The sequence below is a fragment of the Myxocyprinus asiaticus genome, chromosome 27 (assembly GCF_019703515.2).
Source record: "Myxocyprinus asiaticus isolate MX2 ecotype Aquarium Trade chromosome 27, UBuf_Myxa_2, whole genome shotgun sequence".
NCBI classification, from domain to species: domain Eukaryota; kingdom Metazoa; phylum Chordata; class Actinopteri; order Cypriniformes; family Catostomidae; genus Myxocyprinus; species Myxocyprinus asiaticus.
In genome coordinates, this window is record NC_059370.1 from 33,679,203 (window position 1) to 33,705,607 (window position 26,405).

General features: G+C 35.6%; 1 protein-coding gene across 2 annotated transcripts in view; it reads right to left on the reverse strand.

Moving 5' to 3' along the window:
• LOC127417997 (glycine receptor subunit alphaZ1-like) overlaps positions 1 to 26,075 on the reverse strand; it is a 58,338-nt gene extending 32,263 nt beyond the window's left edge. Inside the window, exons 1-4 of one of the 2 annotated variants that reach the window (XM_051658301.1) lie at positions 25,579 to 26,075; positions 20,328 to 20,452; positions 12,533 to 12,571; positions 390 to 457 (exon numbers count right to left, since the gene is read on the reverse strand). In XM_051658301.1, coding sequence (XP_051514261.1) covers positions 390 to 457; positions 12,533 to 12,571; positions 20,328 to 20,452; positions 25,579 to 25,625 — 279 coding nt within the window. In that variant the 5' untranslated portion in view covers positions 25,626 to 26,075. The remainder of the gene's footprint in view (positions 1 to 389; positions 458 to 12,532; positions 12,572 to 20,327; positions 20,453 to 25,578) is intronic. The other variant, XM_051658302.1, reaches the window with a different exon arrangement.
• Positions 26,076 to 26,405: the final 330 nt, after the last annotated feature.

Consider the following 26,405-nt stretch of genomic DNA (forward strand, 5'->3'; position numbering starts at 1 on the left):
GAAAAAAGAGAGTCATACACATCTGGGATGGCATGAGGGTGAGTAAATGATGAGAGAATTTAATTTTTTTGGGTGAACTGTCCCTTTAAATATACATTTGAAAGGTTTGCAAATTAACACGGTTATCTTAATTTGATATTATAAAATTTTCATTCTGTTCAGCACAGAAATTAGCAAATAAGAGAAACACATCAAAGCTAACCCATAAAATGGACAATGTTTCACTTATATTTCATACTTGTTGAACTTTTATCAGCCATTCAAAGAGTGCAAATGACTTTCAGTAGTCCCATCTGGGTTTTGTCAATAGGGCCTACATTACACTATAAAACAATACACAAAAAGTTTCATCTTCAAGATCACTTCAACAAAATGACCAATGCACTCACCATTGTTGTTTCAGCAATGGATCCAAAACTGTTGATAAAAATGTTGCATGTTACGTTCACAGGTGGACCTGTGGAAAAAGAAAAAAGATAGAAAAACAAAAATACAACACATAAGTTCACTGATCCTGACAAAAATATGCCATCAAATCTTGATTCAGCATATTCTTCATTAAGGGACAACTACTGCTGCTACAAACCAACACTTACCTTACCATTAAATGTCAGGGTTGACATCAAAAAATGACATTGACATGAAAGAATATTTATAAAATATATGTCATACTGTTACAGCATGGAGTAAAATGTATTTATTATCAAAGAAAAAAAGAGAACCAGAGATCAGTGTTTTCTGAAGACCAGGACTCCTGTACAAACATTAATATTGTTAGACCACTGAAAGAGCGAACCATCATAGAAGACTGAGAGCACAACGCTTTACTCAGTGAAGACATTGTTCCACCTATTTCTGTTTTAGAAAATATCAGAAGTGAATCTTTTTGCTGGCATACAATGAGACAGATAAATGAAAACCTCCAGTCATAGAGACAGATGTATACGACTGGACAGAAACCATATTTCTGCGGTTAAAAAAAGATTGATCACATATGGCTGTGAAAACACAGAGAGGGAGAGATTCTGAGTGGCACGGTGCTCATGGCCTCGTAAAGACCCTGTCAGGCTGCTCCACACTTCTGATTTGTTTAGATACAGAGCTGCTGAACAGCACAGAGAAAACCCTACACAGCATCTTAAGGTGCTGAATGGGTACATTACAGGAAATGAACATATTGCAATCTGCAAAGTCTTTTAATTATTTAGTCATTCTCAAGCTGTTAATTTCTCCAGAGGTGTAACCCCCAAGAAAGTTATTACCTGGAAATTAATCCTAATTGATATCATATGATTTGACAAAATATTCTACACAACTGTATACCTATGCACCATCAAAATTTTTTTCAGTAGAGCAATATCTTAATACACACAAAAAAAAAAAATTCCCAGTAGAATCAATTTTTTAATAACCCCATTATCAATGAGTGTTTCATGTTTTCAGCATAAACGTTATTATATTTCGTTTCAATTCTTTTTAAATAAGGCAAAATATCTTATGTAATTTTGCATCTCAAGTAATTTTATCTTGTTTTAAAAATTTTCATATTTTTTTTCAATAAGAAAATACTTTCTTAAGGTATCGTAGGTGCACTCCAGATACGAAGGCTGTTCCAAAAGGTAGGAATCTTTATTATGCTGCCTCCTAAGCTATCTTGTTTTAGCCAAATCCTTAGGCAGCCTCTCATGGATCCTTTGCTGAGAAAGTAATCCAAGTATGCAATTCAACAAGCTCAGTGAAAAAGATGGTGGACGTGAGAGAAATGCTGAATAAAATGTACTTGTTTCATTCAATACTGAAAGTACTAATAAAACTAGATCAGTGTAATTAAAAATAGATAATTTTACCCAATAGTTTTGTGTACTGTGTATTTTTATGCATGTTACAGTATCGTATTGTTAGCTTAACATGCTAATGTCAAACTCCACTGACATTTGTGTGTCGAGTCTCCCGTTTGGAGCACTATTATTGTGCCACCTTTTGTAGCGTGTTCCAAATCGATCACTTAGGAGGTTCCATAACGTGCAAGATACAGCCTTCGAAGGCAGCTGCATATGTAGATGGTAGGCAGTAATGAAGCTCACTATGTTTTGGGACAGAGCTAATATTCTGGCACATTTTGGGGCAGTTCCTGTTTAAGTCTGTGTACAATCTGAGGACACATAGTTAATTGACTTTGGCACATTCCTTCCACTGGGTATTATACCGTCTGTAATCATTTGTCTCTTCTTGGCTTTCCTTTCAGTATGTGATGCAGCGCAGAGGAAATCTAATGTCCTCACCCCCACTGCAGTTCATTTGTGAGCCTGGCCTCCAATAACGAGAGGAGAGAGAGAGAGTGAAAGACAGAGCTCATTAACTGTCAGGAAAGGGTGACTCATCGGCAAGAATGATTTGCTTCGCCATGTTTTTGCCAAACAATCTGCATCCTGTTCTCTTCTCACTGCACCTCACACTGCAGAGGGGATGCAATAGCCAACGGAGGGACGTCTGATGATTATTTTTATTTATTTATTTATTTTTTGAACTCAGCTATTCTTCCCAAGCCAATCAGAACTTAATTCTGAGCCATACCTCCACCCTCATCTTGTAGAGGTGACAGTAGTTTAGAAGCCTCACACGTCTCACTGCGCTTCCGTTTATTACACAGACATAAACAGGACACGCAACTCACAAAGATCAGCCTTGTCTGTCCTAGAGACAAGCTGTGGTGTAGTGGACTAAAGCACATAACTGATAATCAGAAGGTTGCCAGTTTGATCCCCACAGCCACCACCATTGTGTCCTTGAGCAAGGCAATAACTCCAGGTTGCTCCAGGGGGATTGTCCCTGTAATAAGTGCACTGTAAGTTGCTTTGGATAAAAGCATCTGCCAAATACATAAATGTAATCAAAGACAGAGTGAATGTGAGTAAGGACAGGTTTCTTGACAATGTATTGACGTTTTGCTATGTGCATAGCTAAATAATTAAAGGGGGACTGAAAATGTGCATGATGATAGCATAATTTATTTGCATGTGCTGTCTGTGTTCAGAGTTTGAAATTAACTTTTTGGCTCACCGGCCACTGTGGCTAGAAGTTTTCCAAGGTCACTAGCCACTAAGCATTTTCAGTAGCCAAAATCCCCCACCTCGCAAAAAGTGATAAAGGAGACTGGAGACTGTAACTGCATGCATTTATTTGGACATTTTATTTAAACAAGAAGGATAAAAGTTCAGCAGGACACAGGCCTGATGGTTTAAGTAACCTATAAAATATCCAAAGGCAAACACCAGTTAGAACAGGAGTAGGATAGAACAGGAGGAAAATTTGTCAATAATATTTCCATAATTTATTAAGTTTCAACCCCTTCAAATTGTACTTGCCTATGAAAGTTTACCATTGTTCTACCATTGTTTAACAGTGGCATTTGTAATGACAAGGCCATTAGGTAAGACCATGCGTGGCTTCACATTACTGTGGTTAGGTTAATGTTGATAGTCTTTTCTAAAAATATAAACTGTAGTGTATGTTATGAAAAAGCTAACAGCCTAAACACATTCATTTGGAAACCTGAACTAAACTGAAATTTTCACAGTTAAAAAATATAAAAATAAAGTCTAACAGATTTGCCCAAATAGATTGAAAATCATCATCATCATCATCCTTACTAAAATAAATACATTTTTCTAATGCAGTAACTCTAACTGGTAACTTGTATAGATTATACAAGTTACCATTTAGAGTTACTGCATTACATTTTTATTTTTTATTTTAGTAAGGATGATGATGTGTATTTTAAAAACTGATGATGTATTTGTCTCCAATTTACCTCATCAGTGCTGTTTATAATGTACAGTATGTGCTGTCTAGCAGTTTGAGAGATCTGACTTCCTTCATATAGCACTTTATACTAGAATGTTCTCTGTAGAATTCAAATTGGTCACATAAGTTTTGTGGTTTCCACCAGCTGCTGCAATATCGGGTGAAGGGTTAGGGTTCCCCTGGACAGATGCGCATGTAAGTTATGAGAGGCATGAATAGCATTAAATTTCCTTTGGCAGCAGCTCCGAGTTGCCCGACATTCACAGCATTTTAAATGCAGGAAAAACCCTGAAAAAACTTCTCCCGCCAAAGTGGCTAGTAAGAATGACAGAGCTATCCTCCACGGCCAATTTGACCCGCATTTGGCAGGTTGGCGGGTATTAATTTAGCAGCCGATTCATTAAAGGAATAATGCGAATCATTTAACGGCGCAAACACGCTGAACGCAATTTGCATGCCACAATTCCCGATCTTGTGGGTTGGTTCAGCCTGATCTCACATAAAAATCTGCAAGTGTGTGCTGATTTTTCTTTAGTCGAAATTGGTATACGTCGACCAAATTTGAAAACACTGCCCCTAGAGGCTAAAGCGGTAAGTGTTTTAGAGCATATAAACAAGTGTGTCATCCATGTATATCCAGGAGAAGTCGCCAGAAGCCAGTTGTAAAGATAATTTTTTGAACAGGGCGATCTAATAATAATACGTCTAATTTACATGAAAAGGAGAATTTTTGCTCTAAAAATAATGGCTGGGTTTCCCGATAATGTTGCAACTTAAGCTTTTACGATCATCTTAACTAACGTTGCTCATTATTTTATGCTGTAGTAACACATGTTTCCCAAACCAGCACATAAATTGCTCATTATAAAGTTGAACTTAAGTGCTTCGTTACGGGAACTGTACAGTCCAAATTGGTGCTGATCACTTTGCCCAGTAGGATTTGTTCAGGAAATTGTCTTCTCAACTTGAAAATAATATGGAAATACTAACAAACCTGGAAGTTGTCTGTAACCTTGTCGAGGCGCCAAAATTTATTAACTATTACAGAATTTAATTAAAGAAATAATGATGGCTTTAGTAAGATGGAGTTTCAGATGCATTGATGCTCAATCATAGAGATTAATGAAAGTGACGCAATAAATGCATGTAACGTGAATGTATGCAATGTGAATCATGAGGGGCTCACAGGTAGCCTAAAGTTTTGTTCCTTTGGCTGGAAACTGAACAAATGCACATAGAACAGGATTAAAATGACGGGCGTCAATATTGAACTACTCGTGGACCTGTCTAAATACTAATAAATCATCTGGTTAGAGTGTGAGGCACTCTTTAGGCTACTTGTAGCCATACTGCCATTATGCATCATGCAATTTGTTACTGCCTTGTAAAAAGACTACAGGCGAGCCAATTTTAAACATACATTGGATGAAGGAGGAAGAGGAGGAGGAAGAGAGAGAGGGAATCTCTCATTGCACACTCTCACTATAATCTCCTTTGTTAACCAAATGTTAATTATTTATTAGGCATATTTATTTAAGTTTTAAACTGCATGATCACATTACTCACGTATGTCTTCTTAAATAATCTGTTTAATAAGAACATATCGTCCTTCTATTAACCGTCTTACCGTATTATCATCTTACCGTTACAATTATGCTTATCAAATATAATGTTATCCTGTATTATGTGTCTTTTAATTTTGATCACATTGCATGTACAGACTCCAGAGACTGCCTATTGATTTCATAGTGATTTTTTCAGCACTTTTCTATCTGCTGAAATAGTTTACAATGGCTTTCCAATGATCAAAATATGTTAATACATTTCACTGAATGTCCCATTATCTTTGATAAACTGTGAAAGATGCCAGAAAGATATGTTTAAGTTGCACTTAATGGTCTTAAGAGCGGTTCAAAGCTCTCATTAATTTATGAACGTTTTTACAAACTACTTAGATAACAAAGCTTTTGGGAAATGCGCTTACAGATCAAGTACTACTTAAGTGCTACTAATGTCCTACTTAGTGCTTCAGGAAACCCAGCCAATGACAGTGATTTAATTTAAATACTTTACATTGCTATATCAGATCATTTGGCACTTGATTAAACTATTTTGGGGGTGGTTAGTTAAAGAGACAAAAATGTTTGTGCTGTATGCAAAAGTGCTGTAGTTGTTTATTGAATTTGACTCTTAAGTATTTAAAAAGAAAAATCAAGACATTCAGAATCATTGTCATGATTAATTACTCATATAAACAGAGCAATCATTAATCAAAATTCCCTTAGGTAAGTACAGTATAACCTTCATAGAAAAGACATATATTATGCATTTTCCGAAAAAAATAAAATAAAATACAGTGCCCAATGCCGGGAGACCAATTACTTCTTCATAAACCAACATCCACAACTCATCTTTACAGTTAACTGTTTATAGTCATTCATTAACAAGGTTTGTGTCTAAGCTAATCAATACCACAGTCCATCTCTCTATCTAGCAGAAACGATACCGAGAATGATATCAATAGCCATTAGTCTGTTTTACGCTGGTCAGCTGGTGATAAAATGGCGCAAGAGATGTCGCACCCAAAGGACACTCTCACTGCAGGAGCAAAACAGATTTATTGCAAACAATGTGCATTCAAGATGCCTCCCAGGTAAGTGGAGTGCCACAAATGAAAGTGTCTGATATACTGTAAATAAAGAATGCTTAATGATATTGCTTTTGTTAAAAATCGAGCTGCTCTCAGCAGAAATACAATGGCACTGAGGCATTAAATATTTTTATTGCTTCAGCTGTACCTATAAGGTCTTGGCAAGACAGTTCTCACTGGATGTGGCAAGCGAGGTACACTGAAAACAAAGGGACAGCAAAGTGCCCTACCAGTCTCTTTGTGTAAGTTTACCGTTTTCAATGCACTTCACTGAATCAACACCAGGGCAAATGTCAAGGGCTTCTTCTTATTCCTCATGCACTGACATGCTGAGTAAATCTTGTGGCATAGGGCAATTTTCAATTTGTGCTGCTCGACAATGATACCGATAGGGTATAAAAGGTGTTAAGCTCCAGTAAAGGTGCTAAGCTTCTTCAGTAATAATGAAACAGGAAATAAACAAACAAATCATCTATTTGCATAATCCAAAATTCATTTCTATTGACATTTTGATGTTTGATGTTGACAACAGTGAAAGTAAATGGGGTGATTTTCTCTGAATTCTAATGCGGTGAAGAAAAAAATACAACCTTACAAATGCTATGTATGAAATAACACATTATAGTGCAACAGGCAATGAAATGCATAATCCAAGGTTTGGCTGGTTGGTTTGCTGGTAGATATTGCAACTCCACCATTCTGTGGGCAAAGAGCATCTTTCTCCATTGATGTCCATTCAAAAGTAGGCAAGTATTCTGATTAAAGGAAAGTGACATATAAATAATAAAAAATAAAAAATAAAAAAACCCTATAAAAGTACTTTACATATTATATTTTTTGCAGGGATTTTAAAGGCATCAAATGAAATTTTTCTCTGTCTGCTCTCCTCGACATCACAGCTAAGGATAGTTGCTAATAAAGGATTTGGGCTGTACACATTTTTGTAATGATCTCAGCACTGTCATGAAGTTATGTTCCTGTGGCTCCAGAGTAAATCACATGATATTTACGGCTCAGGTGATTGGTTCAAAAACTATTGTGTGCAATATGGGGTGCCCATGAGCAAAGATGGCATAATTCAAATCGCCTACTGCCATTGAGACGAATGGGAATGCTAACACATAGCTTACTACAGATATTATATGGTGTTATTAACAAAAGAATCCACAATTAACAACCAGGTTAATGAAGGTCAAAAGCATCTGTACATATGTCTGACAGAAAATCTGCTTTCTTTTTTCATTCCATGAGTTTTCTACTTAAAACAGCCCACTACAACAACACAAAATCCAGATTGAATAGGAGTCACAGCCATCCATCACTCTAGGTTTGGTTCAGCTAGAGGCGTCACTAACCATTGAGAGGATTGTATTAAAATTCATAAGAGTCGGACAGCGCAGCTCAGGCGAGAAGAGCTGCCTGTGCAGTGACAGCTAGTTTCAGTGAGAGGATCTGAGTTAGCATTGTCACATGCCTATAAGTAATGACACACTGCTAAATTACCAGGATCTCTTCCTGCCCCTGAGGCTAGCATCACTGATAGGGGGAACATGACAGCCTTGGAGGAGGGAGGCTGGAGAGAAACATAAATCAATAAGAGGGCTGTGGCACTGAGTCTGGAATGGAGAATGAGGCGACTGCACTTTGATTATACTGGATTACCTTGATAGCACTGGCTGCAGAATTCATGAGACTAAATAGCCAATTTCGTAGGAAAATGTATTCACGCTGAGGTTACGTTGAAGGTTTTAATGATGCATGAGGTAAACGTGTAGTGTCATTGTACTGCAGAGCTATGTTTATGAAATTCATAGACTGAGAAAATTCCTGTTGCTCAACTGGTAGCGTATTGCACTAGCCATGCCAAAGTCATGGGTTCAGTTCACAGGGAACTTACTTATAAAATGTGTAGCTTAAATGCACTTTTAGTCTTTTTGAAATAATGTAAAATTACACTAGTGTGATGATTTTGCATAAACTGACCAACATCTAGCTTGAGGCAAGAGCTGGAACTGTACTCCCTTATTGTATGGCTGTATTTAAGATATTGTAAATAGGGCTGGCAATTAATGCAGTATCTGTTTTTTTTTTTGTTTTTTGTTTTTTTTTAAATGATTATTTCCTTAAATTTCATGCGATAGGAAAAAGGCGTGCCGAGTTGTTCCTGGCAGGCTACTCAGCCTTACAGTCTCCAATTAGGGTGGGAGTGCAGTTAGGGCATCTGCTGCCTGTCAGGAACAAACCCAGGCACATTTGCACAATGGGCGAAACTTCACCAATGTTTTTCTTCACTTTCAGTGGCTAACACTGGCATATAGAAATTTCAGGGGGTACTCGCTTGAGTCGACTGCACATCCTCGCACAGAAACTGATTTTGTGAAGCAGTGCACGCTTACTCATTGCGCGCGATGCATGCCCCGGGCATAATAAACACGGGAACGAATTTACTGTATGAAGAATGAAGACTTCACACACAAGCGAGCGAGTGATATGGGCAAGCTGCTGTAGCTCTTCACATTGTGCGAAAATGATGATTTTATGGCATGTATTCATACTGTATACTTGTATCAAAGATTAATACCTGTAAAAATGTGTCTAATTAACTAATAATAATAAAAACTACTTACATTTGAACATGTACATTTTTAAATAATTAAAATAAATGATAACTAACCAATTTCTTGAAAGATCTTTGAGACAAAGTATAAAGTAAATATATTTATGATGATTTTTGAATGTTTGGTGTAATGTATCATGTACCATAATTTAATCGCATATTAATCGATTAATCACAGATAAATGAGCGATTATAGGTGCTGTATGCGATTTGTTCATGGAAAGGTATGCAGAATGTTTTACTACTCCCTGAAAAATATTAATTAAATAAATGTCCTGAGATATCGCACCGGTTTCTGTGACAGCTCTAGACTCTGTAGTAATCAGCAAGTAAAAAAGTGTCCACGCTTTAGACCTGTCAGTCATTTTGCACATTGCCACAGTATCGTAGTTGCAGCGAATTACTGAGGCATATTGCATTTCTATGTCATGTTGTTCATAACAGTTGTCAGTTAAGGGCGCTATTTTGCTATTGTTGTTTTTAACAACCATTTCTGCTCACAATAAAGCTAATTTGGTATCTTTGGAGCATGTGGTTTTGGAAAGAGGGGGTGTGGCTAATTCAACGGCTTTGTCTCATGGAAGTAGAACATTTAAAATTGCTAACTGCACCTTTAATTAGTTACAAAAAAATAAAAATATTATAGATTCACAGCCCTAATTATCATGTATATAATGTAGATTCAGATTACACAGGTTTTATAATAAAAGAAATGCTGTTTGAGTTCAATAGATATTTATCATAGTAATATCATACTACCTCCCTACATATACGGTTATTAAGAAAATTAGGAAAAGAATAATGTCATATATATATGGATAGATAGATAGATAGATAGATAGATAGATAGATATACACGTAAACTATACGTGCTATTTCCATACAGTGATTTTCAAGCCATGTTAGTTCATTAAAGTGTTTGCAATGCAGCACTGTATTAATTTAAATTCCTAGCAAAAACTATTCTATTTCTGCAAATAACGTACAGACCTCATTTACATTTGTTTTGTAGATAATTTCACTCTATCGATTTTTGGTTTTGAAAACGTTATACCTTTTCAGAAATGTAAGATTAAAGTTAGAAATTCTCCCTTTGACTTGATAGAATGGTTGCCAATTAATATTGCCAACTGCAATAAAATTGTGATATTTGCATATTTAATTCTGATTAGCTTGTTGCTTACAACTATTTGAATAGTCAGTTTTGAATGGTCTTTTCTTTCTTGCTTCTGTTTAACCAAATAGCCCTCTTTATACTGCAGTGACATTGCTGCATTGTGTGTTGAAAGATCTATACAGTTGACAGCAAATAAGACACATTCTGACATGTCATGACAATGAAATAGAGCTCTGATAGAGCACTCCATTTGACCTAACACAAGCTTTAAACCTAAAACTTTAGCACTATACTTTTGCTGTCTTGCAATCAGCAGCAGAGAAAGTGCATTTTCTTCAGGAAAAGCATATCTATTTATATTTAGTTGTATGGTGCTGACTGTCATTTGTAATGACTCAGAGAATGTTTGAAATAAAAACAAACCCACTGAATAGTCCTCAGTCTAATCAGCAGATCATAGCTGCTGCATCCCTAGAATATTAAAACATTTATATAGCCAACTATATCTACAACATTCTGCTTCAAGCAGCATCCTTTCATAGCCATAAGTAATTATGTTTAAGGTGCCATGACTGGAAACAAAACAGAGAACATGACTAATTACTAGCCATTAGAAGTATGGTTCTAAACACGCAGCTAATGTATGCAAAGAACACACATTAGACATACCACACACATATTTTACAGCAAATCAATAGCTAGCTGTAATTTCTGCTGGAATAAATGATGATTAAACGTTGTGTGATAAATGCAGATAATATTTTGTAATATGATTTGTGGATACCACTCCTGTGATCATTCATTTGAGAACACTGGAGCCGTGACAAATATCCAGCAGGCTCCACATTAGTCTAGATGAAGGGAGTGAGCTGTGAATATAATGTCCTTAATAAAGCTAAATAACAGGGCTCTAAAAGGAATCTACTGCTGGTGTGCACAGCCCACAGGGCTAAAACTGCAGATACAGTCTGAAAACTCACCACATACAACAATATTACATGTGCCATGGGATCGACTGTACATCAGAGTCAAATTTAATAATATTAAAGGAATCACAAAAATTATATATACTGTATATATATATATATATATAATTATTTACTTACTCTTATTTCATTCCAAACCTGTATGACTTGTACAGTAGTTTTTTGTAGCAGAATGTCCAAGCTCTTTTCCTTACAATGAAAGTGAAGGATGAACATATATTTCCAAGGCAAGATTATCAGTGAATAATAACATATATTTTAGACTGTTCCTCACACAAAGCCATCATAAGGCTTCAGAAGACTTGGAATCTAGATGATGAGACATACAGACTACTTTTATGATAATTTTATGGTGCTGTTTTGCTTTTTTGGAGTTTGACAGGCTCAGTCCCCATTCACTTTCATTATATGGAATAGAGCTGCTCGGACATTCAGCTAAACTTCTTTGTGGTCCACGGAAGAAACAAAGTCAGGTGGGTTTGGAACGACATGAGGGTGAATAAATGCTAACAGATTTTTCATTTTGGGGTGAACTATTCCTTTAAATGTAATATTTATAAACACAAAATTACAGCATTTTTGTAAAGTAATTATTATTATTTATTTTTTTATTAGATTAGAAGATTAATTTAGACTCCGTTTTGTTCTCGCAATTGAATTGTATTTAAGCCAACTGCAGAAGAAAATCACTGCACAGTGATTTTTATAACCCGTGCCCAGTTACAAAAAAGCTAAACAGTGGCAGTCACGAAGCTCCAATGATAAACCAAACAACAAATGAAACAACAACTGTAGGCTACACACTGAATTAAATACAAATTGTCATTTTCCACAGCCAGAGCAAAAGCAAATTAATAAACAAATACACTATATTGTAAATGTCTTGCCTGAAGACAAAATACTGTGATCCTTGCACAGGTGAAAAGATCAAGCAATATCACCCAATTACACCACAAAAGACTAATAAATGCCACTGTGCGCATCTGAGTATTATTCTGTTATCAATTAGCATGCCATTTATGAAAAGATCAGACATTCCTCAGATGGCAATTGCATTCTGTTTAGTGCTTTAACAGCATTTGCTCTGAGAATTTACAATACATTGTGATAAATGTCAGTATCAAAGAAATGATATCTGGCCATTCTCTCCCGATAGAATGCTGAGTGTGTGAAAGTGTTTTTTACTCTCAACCATTCACGTCAAACACTCTTTTGAGGGCTAATGACATACACAAACATCTTTAACTCATTATCATTTAGCCCAGAAATCACACTCTAGCTACGCAATTTCTCAGATGGAATATCGCCCGCATGAATCAATCAACTTGTATATTCCTGGATAAATAAAAAGCAAGTACCTTTCTTGTGAGTACCATCCGATTTGGAGCCTTGTGGGTCTAATGAAAAAAAGATCAGGATTAATCACATGATATTCTAATAGCAAGATGTTTAGCTTTTTTTTTTTTTTTTCTTTGCGGAACCAACAGAAAAAAACTATATAAGCAGCACGGCTCAGCTAATCTACTTTTTTGCTTGCCAACACTTTTGTGATTTGAAGTGTGTGGCAGGGAATATTGGGAGCTAAGGGCATACTAAGAGCAGGTAAGGAGGGATGCACTAATTTGTCCAAAACTTCAGAGCGGGCAGGACAAGAGGCAAAGCATTGAAATGAAAGAAAGGATTGGGGTTGCAATGCATATCTGGTCACGGGAGGCAAAGGTTAGCAAAATGCACTAACAGATGCAACACACTCGAAAGAGGGAAAATGCAAAGACTACATGTCAAACTGGCTTCACTTAAGGTTTGCACAAATTGTAAAAAGGATTTTCTTGTTTTGTCTTTCTTTTGGTGGTTAAAATTGATTTGCCTAAAATTGGGTTGCAGGATTGTGCAATACAAAAGGAATGGGAACTTACTTCCTAAAAAAAAAATCCTAAATGATTAAGATGGAGAACATATGACAGGTCACAGTGCATATATTCTCTTTTGACCTTCCTCGAAACCATACAGAAACTACTACACCGCATACTTTGTGTATCTCTTGCACAGTTCTGTATGGTAATCACAAGGATAAAACTACTCCTTATACAAAACTACTATACACACATGTGACCATATATATTGTGCACAGTTATACGTCACAGAAAAAAAAATTCAATCTATTTTTATGAGGCAACAGCACTGTAGGTGGTCATCATTTGTATGTTACTTAAGACAGAAATCACTCTTCCAGTGGATTGCAATTAACATACACAAACATGAAAGTAGGCGAGTGATTTAAGGACTTTAAAGTTAGGACTTTTTCACCAAGCCCAGTTGCATGTTGAGCAGTAATGCCAGTGCCGGTGTAATCCAGGACATCCCAAGAGGCTTATCCTTTGTGTGGAAGATCTTTGTTAACCATTCAAATCCCATTCCAAATGACACAGTATTTATTGTTCAGTCTAAAGTCTTTAGATAATGACAATTACAAATATTGTAGAGGATTCTACTTATGTCACCTAGAAAAGACCTTATCCCTGTGCATGTCAATCACCAATTGTAGGGCTACAAGACAGCTAATACTGAAAAAGGCTATAGGAGACACAAGGCATATTAAACAGCTAAAAGCTATACCGAATTAAAAAAAAAAAAAAAAAATAAAAAAAAATAATAATAATAATATATATATATATATATATACATTAATAGCATGCTTAGAATATAAAAAAGAACATATAGGACAAAATTGTGTTTTTATAATATTTAATAGAACATGCATCACCAAAATCAGATACAAAAGTACCTAGTTTGACCTCACTGGATAGATTAGTTATGTGTCACATTACAAAAATGTCATGTCTCAAAAAGACAGTGATAAATTGCACTGGAAGTGAAATAAATTGCACCCTCAACTTCAAATCCGAGTAGCAGATGTAAATTTCCATGGATGATAGTGTCTGCAGCCCTGTGAGAATGGGAACAATTTGTAGGCGATGAGCTAAATCATGTATGAACATTTTTAATCAGACCTAACCTTGCTCTGTCTCAGTGTCGCTTGATTGTTCTTTTCTGTTGTGATGTTTCTTAGAGGCCTGCAGCCCCTCGCACCGATGTTGTTACCCATAAGAAACAAACACGATTTGCTATTGCAATCCCGAGACAATTAGTTACATCCATGGTGGAAATACAGACCGTACCACCACTGTTAACTGGAGACGTTGGAAAATTCTGAAGCTTGACGTAACAAAATTGTTTGTAGTGGCATTTGAAAGGAGAAAAAGCTGATTTTAGCAGGGACATATTTTGTGCTCTTGAAGATTCTGCTGGGAGACAAATATTGGTCTCTAAGGGGCTGTTCACACCAAAACGTGTTTTATTTCCATCTATGCACGTGTTTCCACGGATTTTTTATGCAAACTTGTGATAGACAGATGTCTTTGTGCTGCGTCTCGCTGTTTTTTTAGCATCTCACACACATTTTTTAGACGTTGCATAAAAAACCTATTACAAAACCTGCATTCTTTAATATACATTGTGTTGCGTTTAGCTTTTTTAGCGCAAAACACATTCAAGTCAAGTCATTTTTATTTGTATAGCGCTTTTCACAACACACATTGCTTCAAAGCAGCTTTACAGGAAATCATGCATTAAAAAAAAAAAAAAAAGAAAAGAAACTGTAATATCTATAAAGTCTTAGAGTCATCATTGTGTAGTTTGATTAAATATGGTTGTAAATTGTGTATAGAAATTAAATAATTAAATAATAATTGTATTTAGAACCCCTGTGAGCAAGCTGAAGGCGACTGTGGCAAAGAACACAAAACTCCATAAGATGTTGGTTAATGGAGAAAAATAACCTTGGGAGAAACTAGGCTCACTGTGGGGGCCAGTTCCCTTCTGGCTAAACAGCATGAATATAATGCCAATATGAGTTATTTATGTGCAGTGCAAGTCATGGTTTTAAATTTGTAAATTAAGTAAGCGTTGAGGTCAATTGTCTTGTTTTTTATTTTTTGTTTTTTTTACTTTAAGATTAATGAGTAATGTCTTTGATGTCCATTCTAGATTAACTGCAGAAGTTCACATAGATGCATTGTCCTTTGTTAGTTGGCTGATGAAGGCTTTTGTTGGCAATTAAATTATAGTCTATGTATTCCACTTCAAGAGTGTAGTCCATAAATAGACAAAGGTGATGCAGGCAGAGATAAATTATGGGGTGCATCGCAGTTCAGCCTGCAGGTAATTTTGGTGAAGTTCAGTGGGGTCCACCCTAAATCCAAGGTTCAGGCAGTGGTATATGAAGTATCCGATGTCTTACTGTTGGAGTTGGCATCATTTCATCCTCTGTTCAGTCTGAACGGCCCCTATGGAAGTTACTCTCTAAAGACAGCAGATATCCTATTCAATAGCTTCTAACATCGAATAATAAACACTCAAAGAACTTGATCAGTCTCTTTTGATCATAATTTCAGTCATTCTTCATCATCTAAAGCAAGTGAAAATCACATCAGTAGGTTCACCATTGCCATTTGTATGTGAACAATTCACCCCCACTCATTAAGAGAACTCACATTAATCTTATTAAATTCCCATTATGCATGTGCTGATGGCACCAAATTAACACCAAGCTCCACCAACTAATAATGCTTCATTTCTGCACTTCATTACGTGAATGAGAAGGAGACGCAAAGGTAACAGGGACATACAGGACATCCAAAAAGAAAATAATAAAAGCAATCAGTAAATATACCACTGCAGACTGTATATTTACATAGGTACACTTGTCTCATTGAACCCACTCAGAAGCAAAGTGACATAGTAATCAGAAAGCATTACACTGATCATTACCATAATGCATTGTGGCGGCTAATTTGAAATAGGGTGGGTGGGTGTCTGGTCAACGGGAAAAGGGGGGATAACTGCAACATGGCGAAAGCAGCTAGTGATTGTGCTATTTGGGTGGAATCTGTAGCACCTCGTGGCTGTCGGCCCCGTACCGCCTCACAGTGACTGATGCGAAGGGACAAGGTTAACGCGGGTACCAGAGACGCAGCTGCACTCCACACCATTCATCATTTGCAGCCGCAGATTACAGCTCTAGCTTCCTGTCTGCGAACAAACAGTCCCTGCTTTTCTAGCACACTCTGCCGTTCGGGTTCACCCACCTCCAATTTGTTTAATGCAACACAATGATCTGTCAACAAGCATGACAATTTTTTTCAAGGGAAAATAATTTAAATGACTGAGATTTAGGACCGAAGTGCATAATTTCTGTGTCACTACTGTGTCTGTCTCCAACAGAATTGCGAAAATAATGATTATTTTGATTATATAATGATTAAATATTATGTTTTCCCAAACACTCCCCATCTTCATTGTTTGGACAAACAGATAGTCCCGTCCCAAACTTGCACCACTGGTTCAGCCAATGTTGCTTTGTCGAGCTGGTCATGTTTTGAAAGTGCCTCAGAGACACAGTGTTTGCAATTTTCCTGCTTAAAGTTAATTTACTATAGTATATAAGTAATAGGGCTTTGGATTTAAAGCATTAATTCAATGTGATTTATATATATAAAAAAAGGCAGTAGCGAAACTCCAGCAGTTTAGACAACACACACTGTCCCACAGCAGACAGCACAAGATGAGTCTTGTTCTTGCATTCAAATGGAGTGCTTTATGGGGGGCAAATCTGAATGCAGGGATCTCAAGACCTATTTTTCTACGTTTCAAACTACGTTAAACTTGACACAGCAACCTAAAAACGGTATGTTCATGATGCAACGCAACCAAAGTGAGACATTCTAGAAGCATCCATACTTTTTTATAATATATATTGTATTTTTTATTTTATTATTAAATTAAATAATTCAACATATATTGTAATCATTATATACTGAATTGTTGGTATTTATGGGGCTTTCTCAGCAAATATTTATATATGCGATGGAATGCTTTGCTACATTCCAATAATTCAGTCAAAAATTGTAATCGATTGACAGCCCGCCCCTAATAAGTATATTAGACATATAACTGTAAGTATAAGCATGGAATATATGTATATTATATCATAAATATAATATAGTTAACATACGTATAGTTTTCTTATTGAATAGGATAAAGAAGGCATTTTAAAATTTTACTTATACACTTCAGCTTTAATAAAACAGTGGCAACTAACAGTATTCGTTGCTTGAAAAGATACATGTGAATGTGAAAGATCTGAAATTATATCTCACTTGGCCCGAACTGCAGGGGGTGCCCCAAATATGCCAGGGTATGAGATTTCCATTTCAATTTGATCCTAGCTAAATCAGTTGGAAGGATTTCCCACAGTGAGTCCCAGTCATGATCAGTGTAATTTTTTCTCATGCCAGCACATTCATTGCTGCAGGCAATTCTCATCTTTTTCACTTCCTTTTTTCACTGTTGCTGTACAACCAAATTTGCAGGAGAATGCAGTAATCAGAGGAGGTGATCTCCCCCTTTCTATAACCTTGAAAAAATGTCTTCTCACATTAGATGGTTTACGTAGAAGCTACTATCTAAATATCCCTGTCTCAGCTTTGGTTTAGGAATTCCTCGGAAATGTACTAGAGGAATGTTCTGGATTCAATACAAGTTAAGCTCAGTCGACTGCATTTGTGAAATAATGTTGATTATAACAATAATTTTGACTAATTTCTAATGCAATATAGTTGTAAGACTTAAATATTATATATGTTTACATAAAACTAGTGTGGAAGAATTGCTAGTTGTCTGTGCAAAGCTATATCCAATCTTTAAACTTTGTTGTTATGATGATGTTATGGTGACTACATGCCTCTGTTGATGTACTGGCAATGTGGGTACATGTACTGGATGTTCCCACAGATATTATGATAATGACAAACTACTAGAAGTTTATCCGCCTAAAGTAGTCCCACCCCAAAAATGGCAATTTATGCAGCTTTCCAGCTCAAATAACACACATTTTTAAAGGAAGAATTAATGTAAGTACTTTAACAAAAATATCAGCTTCACATTTCGACCTTTAATCCCTCTGGAAGCTGGTACCCTTTTTCTTAAATGTGCCTTATTCTAACTGCGATTTTTGATTTTTAAAGAAGGGGCAGGTCAGAATTATTTTCTGTGATTTTTGACATATTGTCAAAAATTCTGTTGAATGATCTTAAATTTTATTAAATCCAGAACATTTCTTCTAAGAGACGCTGTCAGGCGGCATACTGTGTGAATTTTTTCATTGTGTTTTATAGTGGAGCAGAGAATACTGCCCGAGAATGTGTGTGCTTCCGGCTAAGAGTGCAGTTACATGGCTGATCTGACAGCCATGGTGAACCATTTTATTTCATAATGTCTGGTCTGGTCATGTGACCACAGGACCCATGTGCCCTCATAAAATGAAGTGAATGAATTACATAATGAAATCACAATAGAGCACCAATTTTTATCCAGACAATGATGATCAACTGGCACTTAAGTTACTTATTCATATTTTATAATAGCATGTTAATATAAGAATTAATCAATTGGATTTCTGATAATTATGGTTTGAATTGAAGCCTTAAAGCGATGCAAAATGTATAATATTGAGAATATTCACTGATACTTAAAAATCATTTTGAGTGAGAAAACAATCAGCCAGCTGCTGTCATACAGTATGGCGCTCTTCACCAGAAACAAGATTGCAGCAAAACTCAGCAAAAGGCAAAAATGGAAGATGTCAGAATTCATTCAGCATATCACAGCTCTGACTGTCCAAATAAAATAAAATAAATAAATAAATCCTTTGCCACGAGCAAGGTTAAGATGCAAGGTCTCTCAAAACCGGACAGGGCCCTTTGCCATTTAAGCATTCAAGAGAGTTTTAACATTCTGGATAAAAGTCCCAGGATACATTGCTCTAATGTTCCTATTATTCAGTAATTCTTTTACATACCAGTATTTTGAAAGGACAAGTGAGACAGTTTCACTTTTCCTGAAGTCATACATATACGGTACAAATTTTATTATTATTATTATTTTTTTTTTTTTCAAATAAAATTAATATGTTATTATCAAAATTGGGTTGTATAAGAGTCTGAAGTAAAACATCTTGGTTAAAAGGAAACACTTTATAATGCCTTTCATTGATAAGTTATTACCAAACATTATAAAAAGATGAAAAGATCAGTAATTAAAATTATGTTTAATGATTTGTTAAGCAATATGCAATGTAATAAAATTGTATACATTTATTGTAAGTGTTTCTGGCCAATGCACATGCAAATGATCTATCATCTCACCATCGGACCTTAACATTTTTCTTACAAACAATGCATAATCAAAAAAACAAAAAAACAATATATATATATATACATTTTTTATTTTATTTTTTTTAAATTTTTTTTTGGCTTTAGCTATTATAATTATTGAATGAAATAAAAAGTGTTTGTCCTAAAACAGATATTCTTTTTAATATTGCCAGTTTATTGAGAACATTTTGTAACTGATGTACCTTTGGAAAAAATAATTGTGTGTACTTCCAAGAATAGAACAGTTACACTATAATTTGCAGTGTTTGACACTGTTGAATAAGGAAACCTCTGACATGTATCTTGCAGTAGCTATTTCTAACATTGCCAGCACAAGTCACACCATATAATATATAAGATGCCAATTACCACCATAGACATACTCTCAGGATAATGATACAAGATCATGAACCTTAAACAGGAATGTAGCCAGCTTGGGAACAAATACTGTATCTGTGTTGATGCAGAAAGCATTTATTTTACGTTTTGTCAAAGTAAAAAGCATATGGTAGGTTGCTTTCAGGTAAATAATTTAATTTTGGGTATCAGCTTCAGAAAAAACATGCTTCAAAATCAGAATTTGAAATGAAAATAAATAAATAAATAAATAAATAAAATCATATCTTTTAAGAGGGAAACTATGTGCATAGTATTTGAATGGTTGATAGAAACGTGTTGGTTCATTATCACCTCTTTCCACAGCTTTTTATTGAAAAATAGTCAGTAGTCAACATGCACTTGCCTCTATGTAATGTATTTATTTTTATTTAAGCTGTGAACTCTTCAAGATGCATTTAAAAATACCCACTTAATAAAAGTATTAAATACTGCTTTGCTACATTCCTGTGATATCCAATAGTGTCTTGGTGGATACACCAACCTTTAAAATTAGGTCTGATTCTTGCATCATAACCGGACACTTTTCCCATAAGCTTATCCAGGAATTCTGATGGGGGCATGGGGGTGGCAGCTTTCCGAGCCGCTGCTTGTTGTGATGCTGCCAAGCTAGGAAACAGGAAAAAGACAGGTGCATTACACAGCTATTCACCTACAGAATCAAACCCCTGTCTTTTCTGCAAACGTATAAAAAAATGCAGGAGAAGGACTACATTGTGATAATTTTTTAATTAAATTACATTTTCTGCTCTAAGGCAACCATTACATCTTTGACTCAAGGCACTTTTTTATTTCAAGTTTAAATGTGCTACAGTTGCAAACACAGATATTAAACAAATCCTAAAGAACAAAAATAAAATCAGCTCTGAATTTAAATACCACATTAAAATCTCTGGGGGTTTTGCGTTTACTTTGTTATAAAATTATTATTATTTTTTTCCCCCCAGTTCCTTTTTAAAGAAAGAAACAAAATAATGTGTATAAAATGCACAAGAGTCTTAAATTTGTGTGGATGGCACTCATAGCAGACTATATGTGATACTCGGTGAGTCTGGTTTCCACCCATAGTAACATATTTTTTTATTTATTTTTTTGTGGTGACTGTGGTGAAAAAATATTAATTATAATTTTAAATGATATCCAGTATAATATGAGTTCAAAGGACCTCATTTCTGGTTTGATGTCAATGAAGGGTACTTGAGCCTTACTGATGGGCCTTTGGGTGTACGTAAGACAAAAAATGTTGGGAAACACTGCTCTAGACCCAAGGAGTGTCCCTGAAAGAACCGAATGAATGAGGATAGTAATTCTGAGACCTCTTCATACATACAGTAAGTATCCATGTCTTCATTAGCATTAGAAGCCATTAGAACTTAATTAGTGCTAATAGGGTACATGTCTGTCCCACTGCCATCTTAGTGTAACCTGCCTACTAAGTTCTTACTAAATGTCAGGTCACTAACTGGCCTGTGAGTCACATGGTCACTCATCCCATGGGCATTTAGCCTATGACCACTCTTAATGCTGATTAGCCAAGCTTTTAACTGATCCATAGAGCTTTTAGATGGCCAGCATTTAATTGTCATCTTTCTCTAATCCACAAAGGACTTCATTGTGTATCTTCTTCAAGTCCTCCTACACACCTGAATTATAACGAAAACACAAAGGAACAATGGATTTTTTTTTTTTTTTTTTTTTAAATCAACACCATCAGTGTGTCTGACAAAAATGGAGGATAATAATCATAAAATAGCCTGTGGTATATTGATTTCACCCAAGTCCTTGAGACATGGTTCATTTCTAACCAATCTCATGGGTCTGTCTTGAGGAGGAATTGATTTATTTTCTTAACCAGCCACTGAATCCCGTCTAACTGTTTTGGCGGCATATCCATTATTCTTTCATGTCTGCATGGCCAGATATACTTTCAGTTCTAACTAACCAATGGTCAGGATTTTTCTGTTCCTCACATCATTATTCTTTTTGAGCATTAACATTTAGCGTGTCTGCTTGAGTAACTGTTAAATTGGAGAAGTCTTTGACATTTAAATGTGGATACATCAGAGCAAAATAATCTTAGAAATTCTGCTCTGCATTTCAGGAACACCATGAATTACTTCATGTTAAAAGTGTGTGAATTCTGTCAAAAGAAACCCAAAGAAAGATTAGTTTTAAAATGTCAAAATTTGAATGCACTGAATTAAACTAGTTAATTGAAGCATGTCCAGAACTGTTTGCATTAATCTAAATGCACAATGAGAGAAGAAAAGTGGCAATTCAGATTTAACTGCAACTCTGCAGATGTCGGTGGAGAAATATAAATTAATATGACTATAAAACTTTCTATTTTTTAATAAATGAAATATATGGGAATTGTGTCTCACAATGAGACAATTCAAACAAAATCCTTTGTGTTGAATGTACAATTTTGCAATGTAAACATAACAAGATTAGTCATGGTATGCCAGATTATTGTGTCTCTTTCAGAGCCACTCTCTATCATTATATTCTCCTTATATGAACCCGTGCTGTTGGAAGAATCTTTGTGACAGTGTGAAATCTGAGGATATAGTCTATTAGTTTTGGTTCCCTGCATGTCTATCTCATAGTTACAATTTGTAAGCAGTTGCTGGCAGAGAAAGAGCAAAGCTGGATATTGAATGTGGGTTCTAGACCACCTCTAAACATGTCTCTAGTAATTAATGGTTTCACTGATCAAAGCAGCACTGCTGAACAAATGAACCCTAATCAATGCTGACCATGGCAGTGAAGGAGAGCTTGAGCCTTCTGCTGATGCAGCAGGAACCAAACCAGAGCATTCTGCCAGAAAATATATGCAAACAACCCAGAGACCTGCATACTTTAAAGTGAGGATCCAATCATTAGCCCTAAGTGTAGCTCATTATGTTCTTAAGACCACTGATGAACAGAATCCTTATTGATCTTGCATTTTGTAACTCTCAAGAAATCAAAGGCCTCTCTGGCACCAGCATGCCATTTCTTTAAGCGGCTCTCAATTTATCAGTGCAGTTTCTGAAGACCAGAAGAAAACATATCTTTCAGCAAGCCCAGCAAAGCACTTCATATTCATACATATTTTGCCATTAATAGCCAAATATAGAGGATAACCCTTGAAAAATAACAAGATCTTCCATAGATCTCATAGAAAAAGGCGGTGGATCCAAAATCAAAATAGGACTACCAGTGATAGGCCATTCCTATTTGTGGCGGGATCTGTCTTGGTCAGTGATCTAATTCAGCAGCAGCTGGGAATGAGTCTGTTTAATAACAATGGTTACATGGAATACAGGCTATTTTCTTCAGATGTTGAATTGGCCATCCTTCCCCTCATTTACTGTGCCTACACTTTTAATGAGAACATTGCTGTAGGTTTGCAAAGCACTACTATATGGCACAAAACTGAAACCATATACAGCATGAACCCTCCTCTGTTTCATTCATCTGTTTCATTCTACCTGTGCATATACAATTACCAGTGAAGGACTCTTAAGAGACACAATTCTAAACTCTGCTATTACATGATGTTAGCCCTTAAGACACAGTTTAATTTTTTAGAGATTTCACTGTTGAGCTTAGCAGACCCATTTAACAGAAACAGGCATTTGGTAATGTAAAACACGCAACTTCACTTTCAAAGTGAATGATGAGACACACTTGGGTCTTTATGCAAACCAGTAGAGATGGCGTTGCAATATGACACAGGTAATAGAGGGCATGAACATGGCTGTCTCTGCCTGAAAAATAATAATACAAAAATTATAATAATAATCCAAACAATACTTTTTTTTAATTATTATTATTTATATGTTAATGGATTTAGATGCTACAAATATTTTACATGTGATGATAAGTCACAAGTATAATGTAAAGCTACAATTCAGCCAAGACAAAAAAGGAGAATGGGCCTCACATTTATGATTGACTTAAGAATTGTTTTTCTTTAGTACATTTTTTAGAATATTTCCTCAACAATTTGACATATGAGGCAAAGCCACATTTTCCTATATCATGTTCTACGTCCATTTTAAAATGTGCAGATGCAAATGCATTCTGCATACTGTCACACCTATGCCATTTCCATTAGTTGGATTTAGCATAAATACAGCATTACCTGCATATTTCTCTATGTGATGACAACATCATGCCTGTTTCATGCATGGGCAGAATTTTAGCAGCTACGCATCATGTCCTCCTGTGAAACTCACACAGCAACCTCTCACATGACAATCTTTGCATGGGAAATGTGCAAGCTAACATGGAAATCAATTATAGAAAGGTGAATTTCATAAAACAAATGATGTCTGTGTATGATTTGTATTTGTCATTGCTATTGACATTGACAGTGTGATCAATGTTTAGTAATAAGTCTGCATGTGAAATGAGGTAGGGGTGTAGGCTTAAACTGGGAGAGGAGAGATATCAATTAACAGGCGCTGCAAAGTTCAGCAGCAAGAGCTGAGACTGCAATATTCTGATTCTAGTGCATTAACTAAACAGTGCCCACAGAATGCAACATAATTTATGAAAACCACTTGCTAGATAAGGTGAATCCTTTCATGAAACATTTATTTTGGTAACACTTTACAATAAGGTTCAACTGGTTAACATTACTTAACTAGCTTAGTTAACATGAACTAACAATGAATGGTTAATGTTAATGTACATATACTAATACATTTTTAAAATCATTTTTTTTTTAACACTAGTTAATGCACTATGAACTAATATGAACTAACAATGAACAATTTTATTTTTTTACAAACTAATATTAAGATTATTAAATGCTGTAAAAAATATGTTGTTCATTATCTGATCATGATACATAATGCATTACTAATTTTAACGAATGAAACTTTATTGTAAAGTGTTACCTTTATTTTTAATTTTTTTATAGAGTATTGTTAATTGTAATATATTAATTGTTCAATATAGTATATGTGAAAAGCAATTTTAGAACTTGAAACAGACTGCATCCGTCAAATTAATATCAATATTGTTTTTGTTTTTTTTCCAGTATATAGTAAAATTAAATAAACGTGCACCTTAAACATAGTGGCAAAATGGTGGTATAAAATGTTATACATTATATTGTCAAACAATTGCACTGTACAATAAGAGACCTTTATAACAGAGGAATTCAGGTTTTTTTTTTAATATTTGATTATTTTAGTGTAAATTAAATATATTATTGTTTCTGAATGAATGAATGAATGAATGAATGAAATGAATGGGCTAACAATGAGCAATGTTGGTAGATACCAGCTGGCTTGTTTTGTTAACCCTTGTTTTGGGCCCCATCGTTTTAAGGACATTTTTAATCACAGCACACAACATGTCATATTACATCGCCCATTGATTCATTTTTGGGATTGAGTTACTGTTTTATGCCTGTTGATAACTTTCTATTCGCCAAATGACCACTAGTGTTCGCTGTTTGCCGGTTTAACGAGAATCCTTTGCAGTTTCAAATCTGAATGGTCGAATGTGAAGGAATTATGACTTAGTTATATGTTTTAATTAGTAAACATACGTTTAGATAAATTAATAATAAAAAATACCGTGAACTAGGATGTAAATGAGGCAACCATTACTTGAATTAGTAGGCTATACCTACAATATTCTCAGTAGAAGTAGCCTAAAGATATCTATATCAAGAAAACAATGCATAAAACAGGTTTGAGTAAAAACAATATAAAACCCACCGTGATACATACCTGAAAAACACAATAGTTTCCCACAAATAAATCCCGAGTGCGAACATTGTGTCAGGATAGAGATGAGTAGATGTAGTTAGCTACAGCTCAGTGCACCCAACAATTCCTTCTCTCACTTCTGAGGTGAACAATTCGTCCTTTGCTTGTCTGAGATTACCAAAAAGGGGGAGAAAAAAAAAGAAGAAAAAAAAAAAAAAAAAAAAAAAACATCTCAAGAGCATACAGACGAGTTGATCATTTTCCCCGACAGTGACTGTTTAGGTTGAAGCCGAGCTCCCGTTTCAGGACCGCGGACAGAGACTTGCGCGGGTTGCAGAATTTCAGGTGGAAATAGAGCTGCGATTTATTTATTTATTTTAATTTTTTTTCAGATGTTCATTCAGGACAATCCATAACAGCTTCGCATGTGTAGTCGCCAAGAATTTTCAAACACGCTCCATCGCAAACGCATCTAGCGATACGTGGGTGCGATTTGAAACAAATGAAACTACACTCAATCTCCTCACAGCGTCGGAATGCCACCAGTCATAGGAAAAACATACGTACGCGTCTGTTCTGTTCCTTCGCGGTTCTTTTGACGCGCATCCCCAATGGAAAATGTGTCGCTTTCAAGCCACACGTTAGTTTTAGCTACCTCTGACGGCTGTGCTTTTGCAGGTAGTCTTATTTAGTACGTACTTGCTTCCAAGGGGTGAACTGTTACTGCATGAAGCTACTTCCATTGTCTGCTCCAGTTAGGAGATGCTGCTCATTTTCGGTTTCAATAAAAAAATTTTTAACTAGAATCCCCGTGATAAATGCCAAAGCGTTGATATTTCAGCGCACAG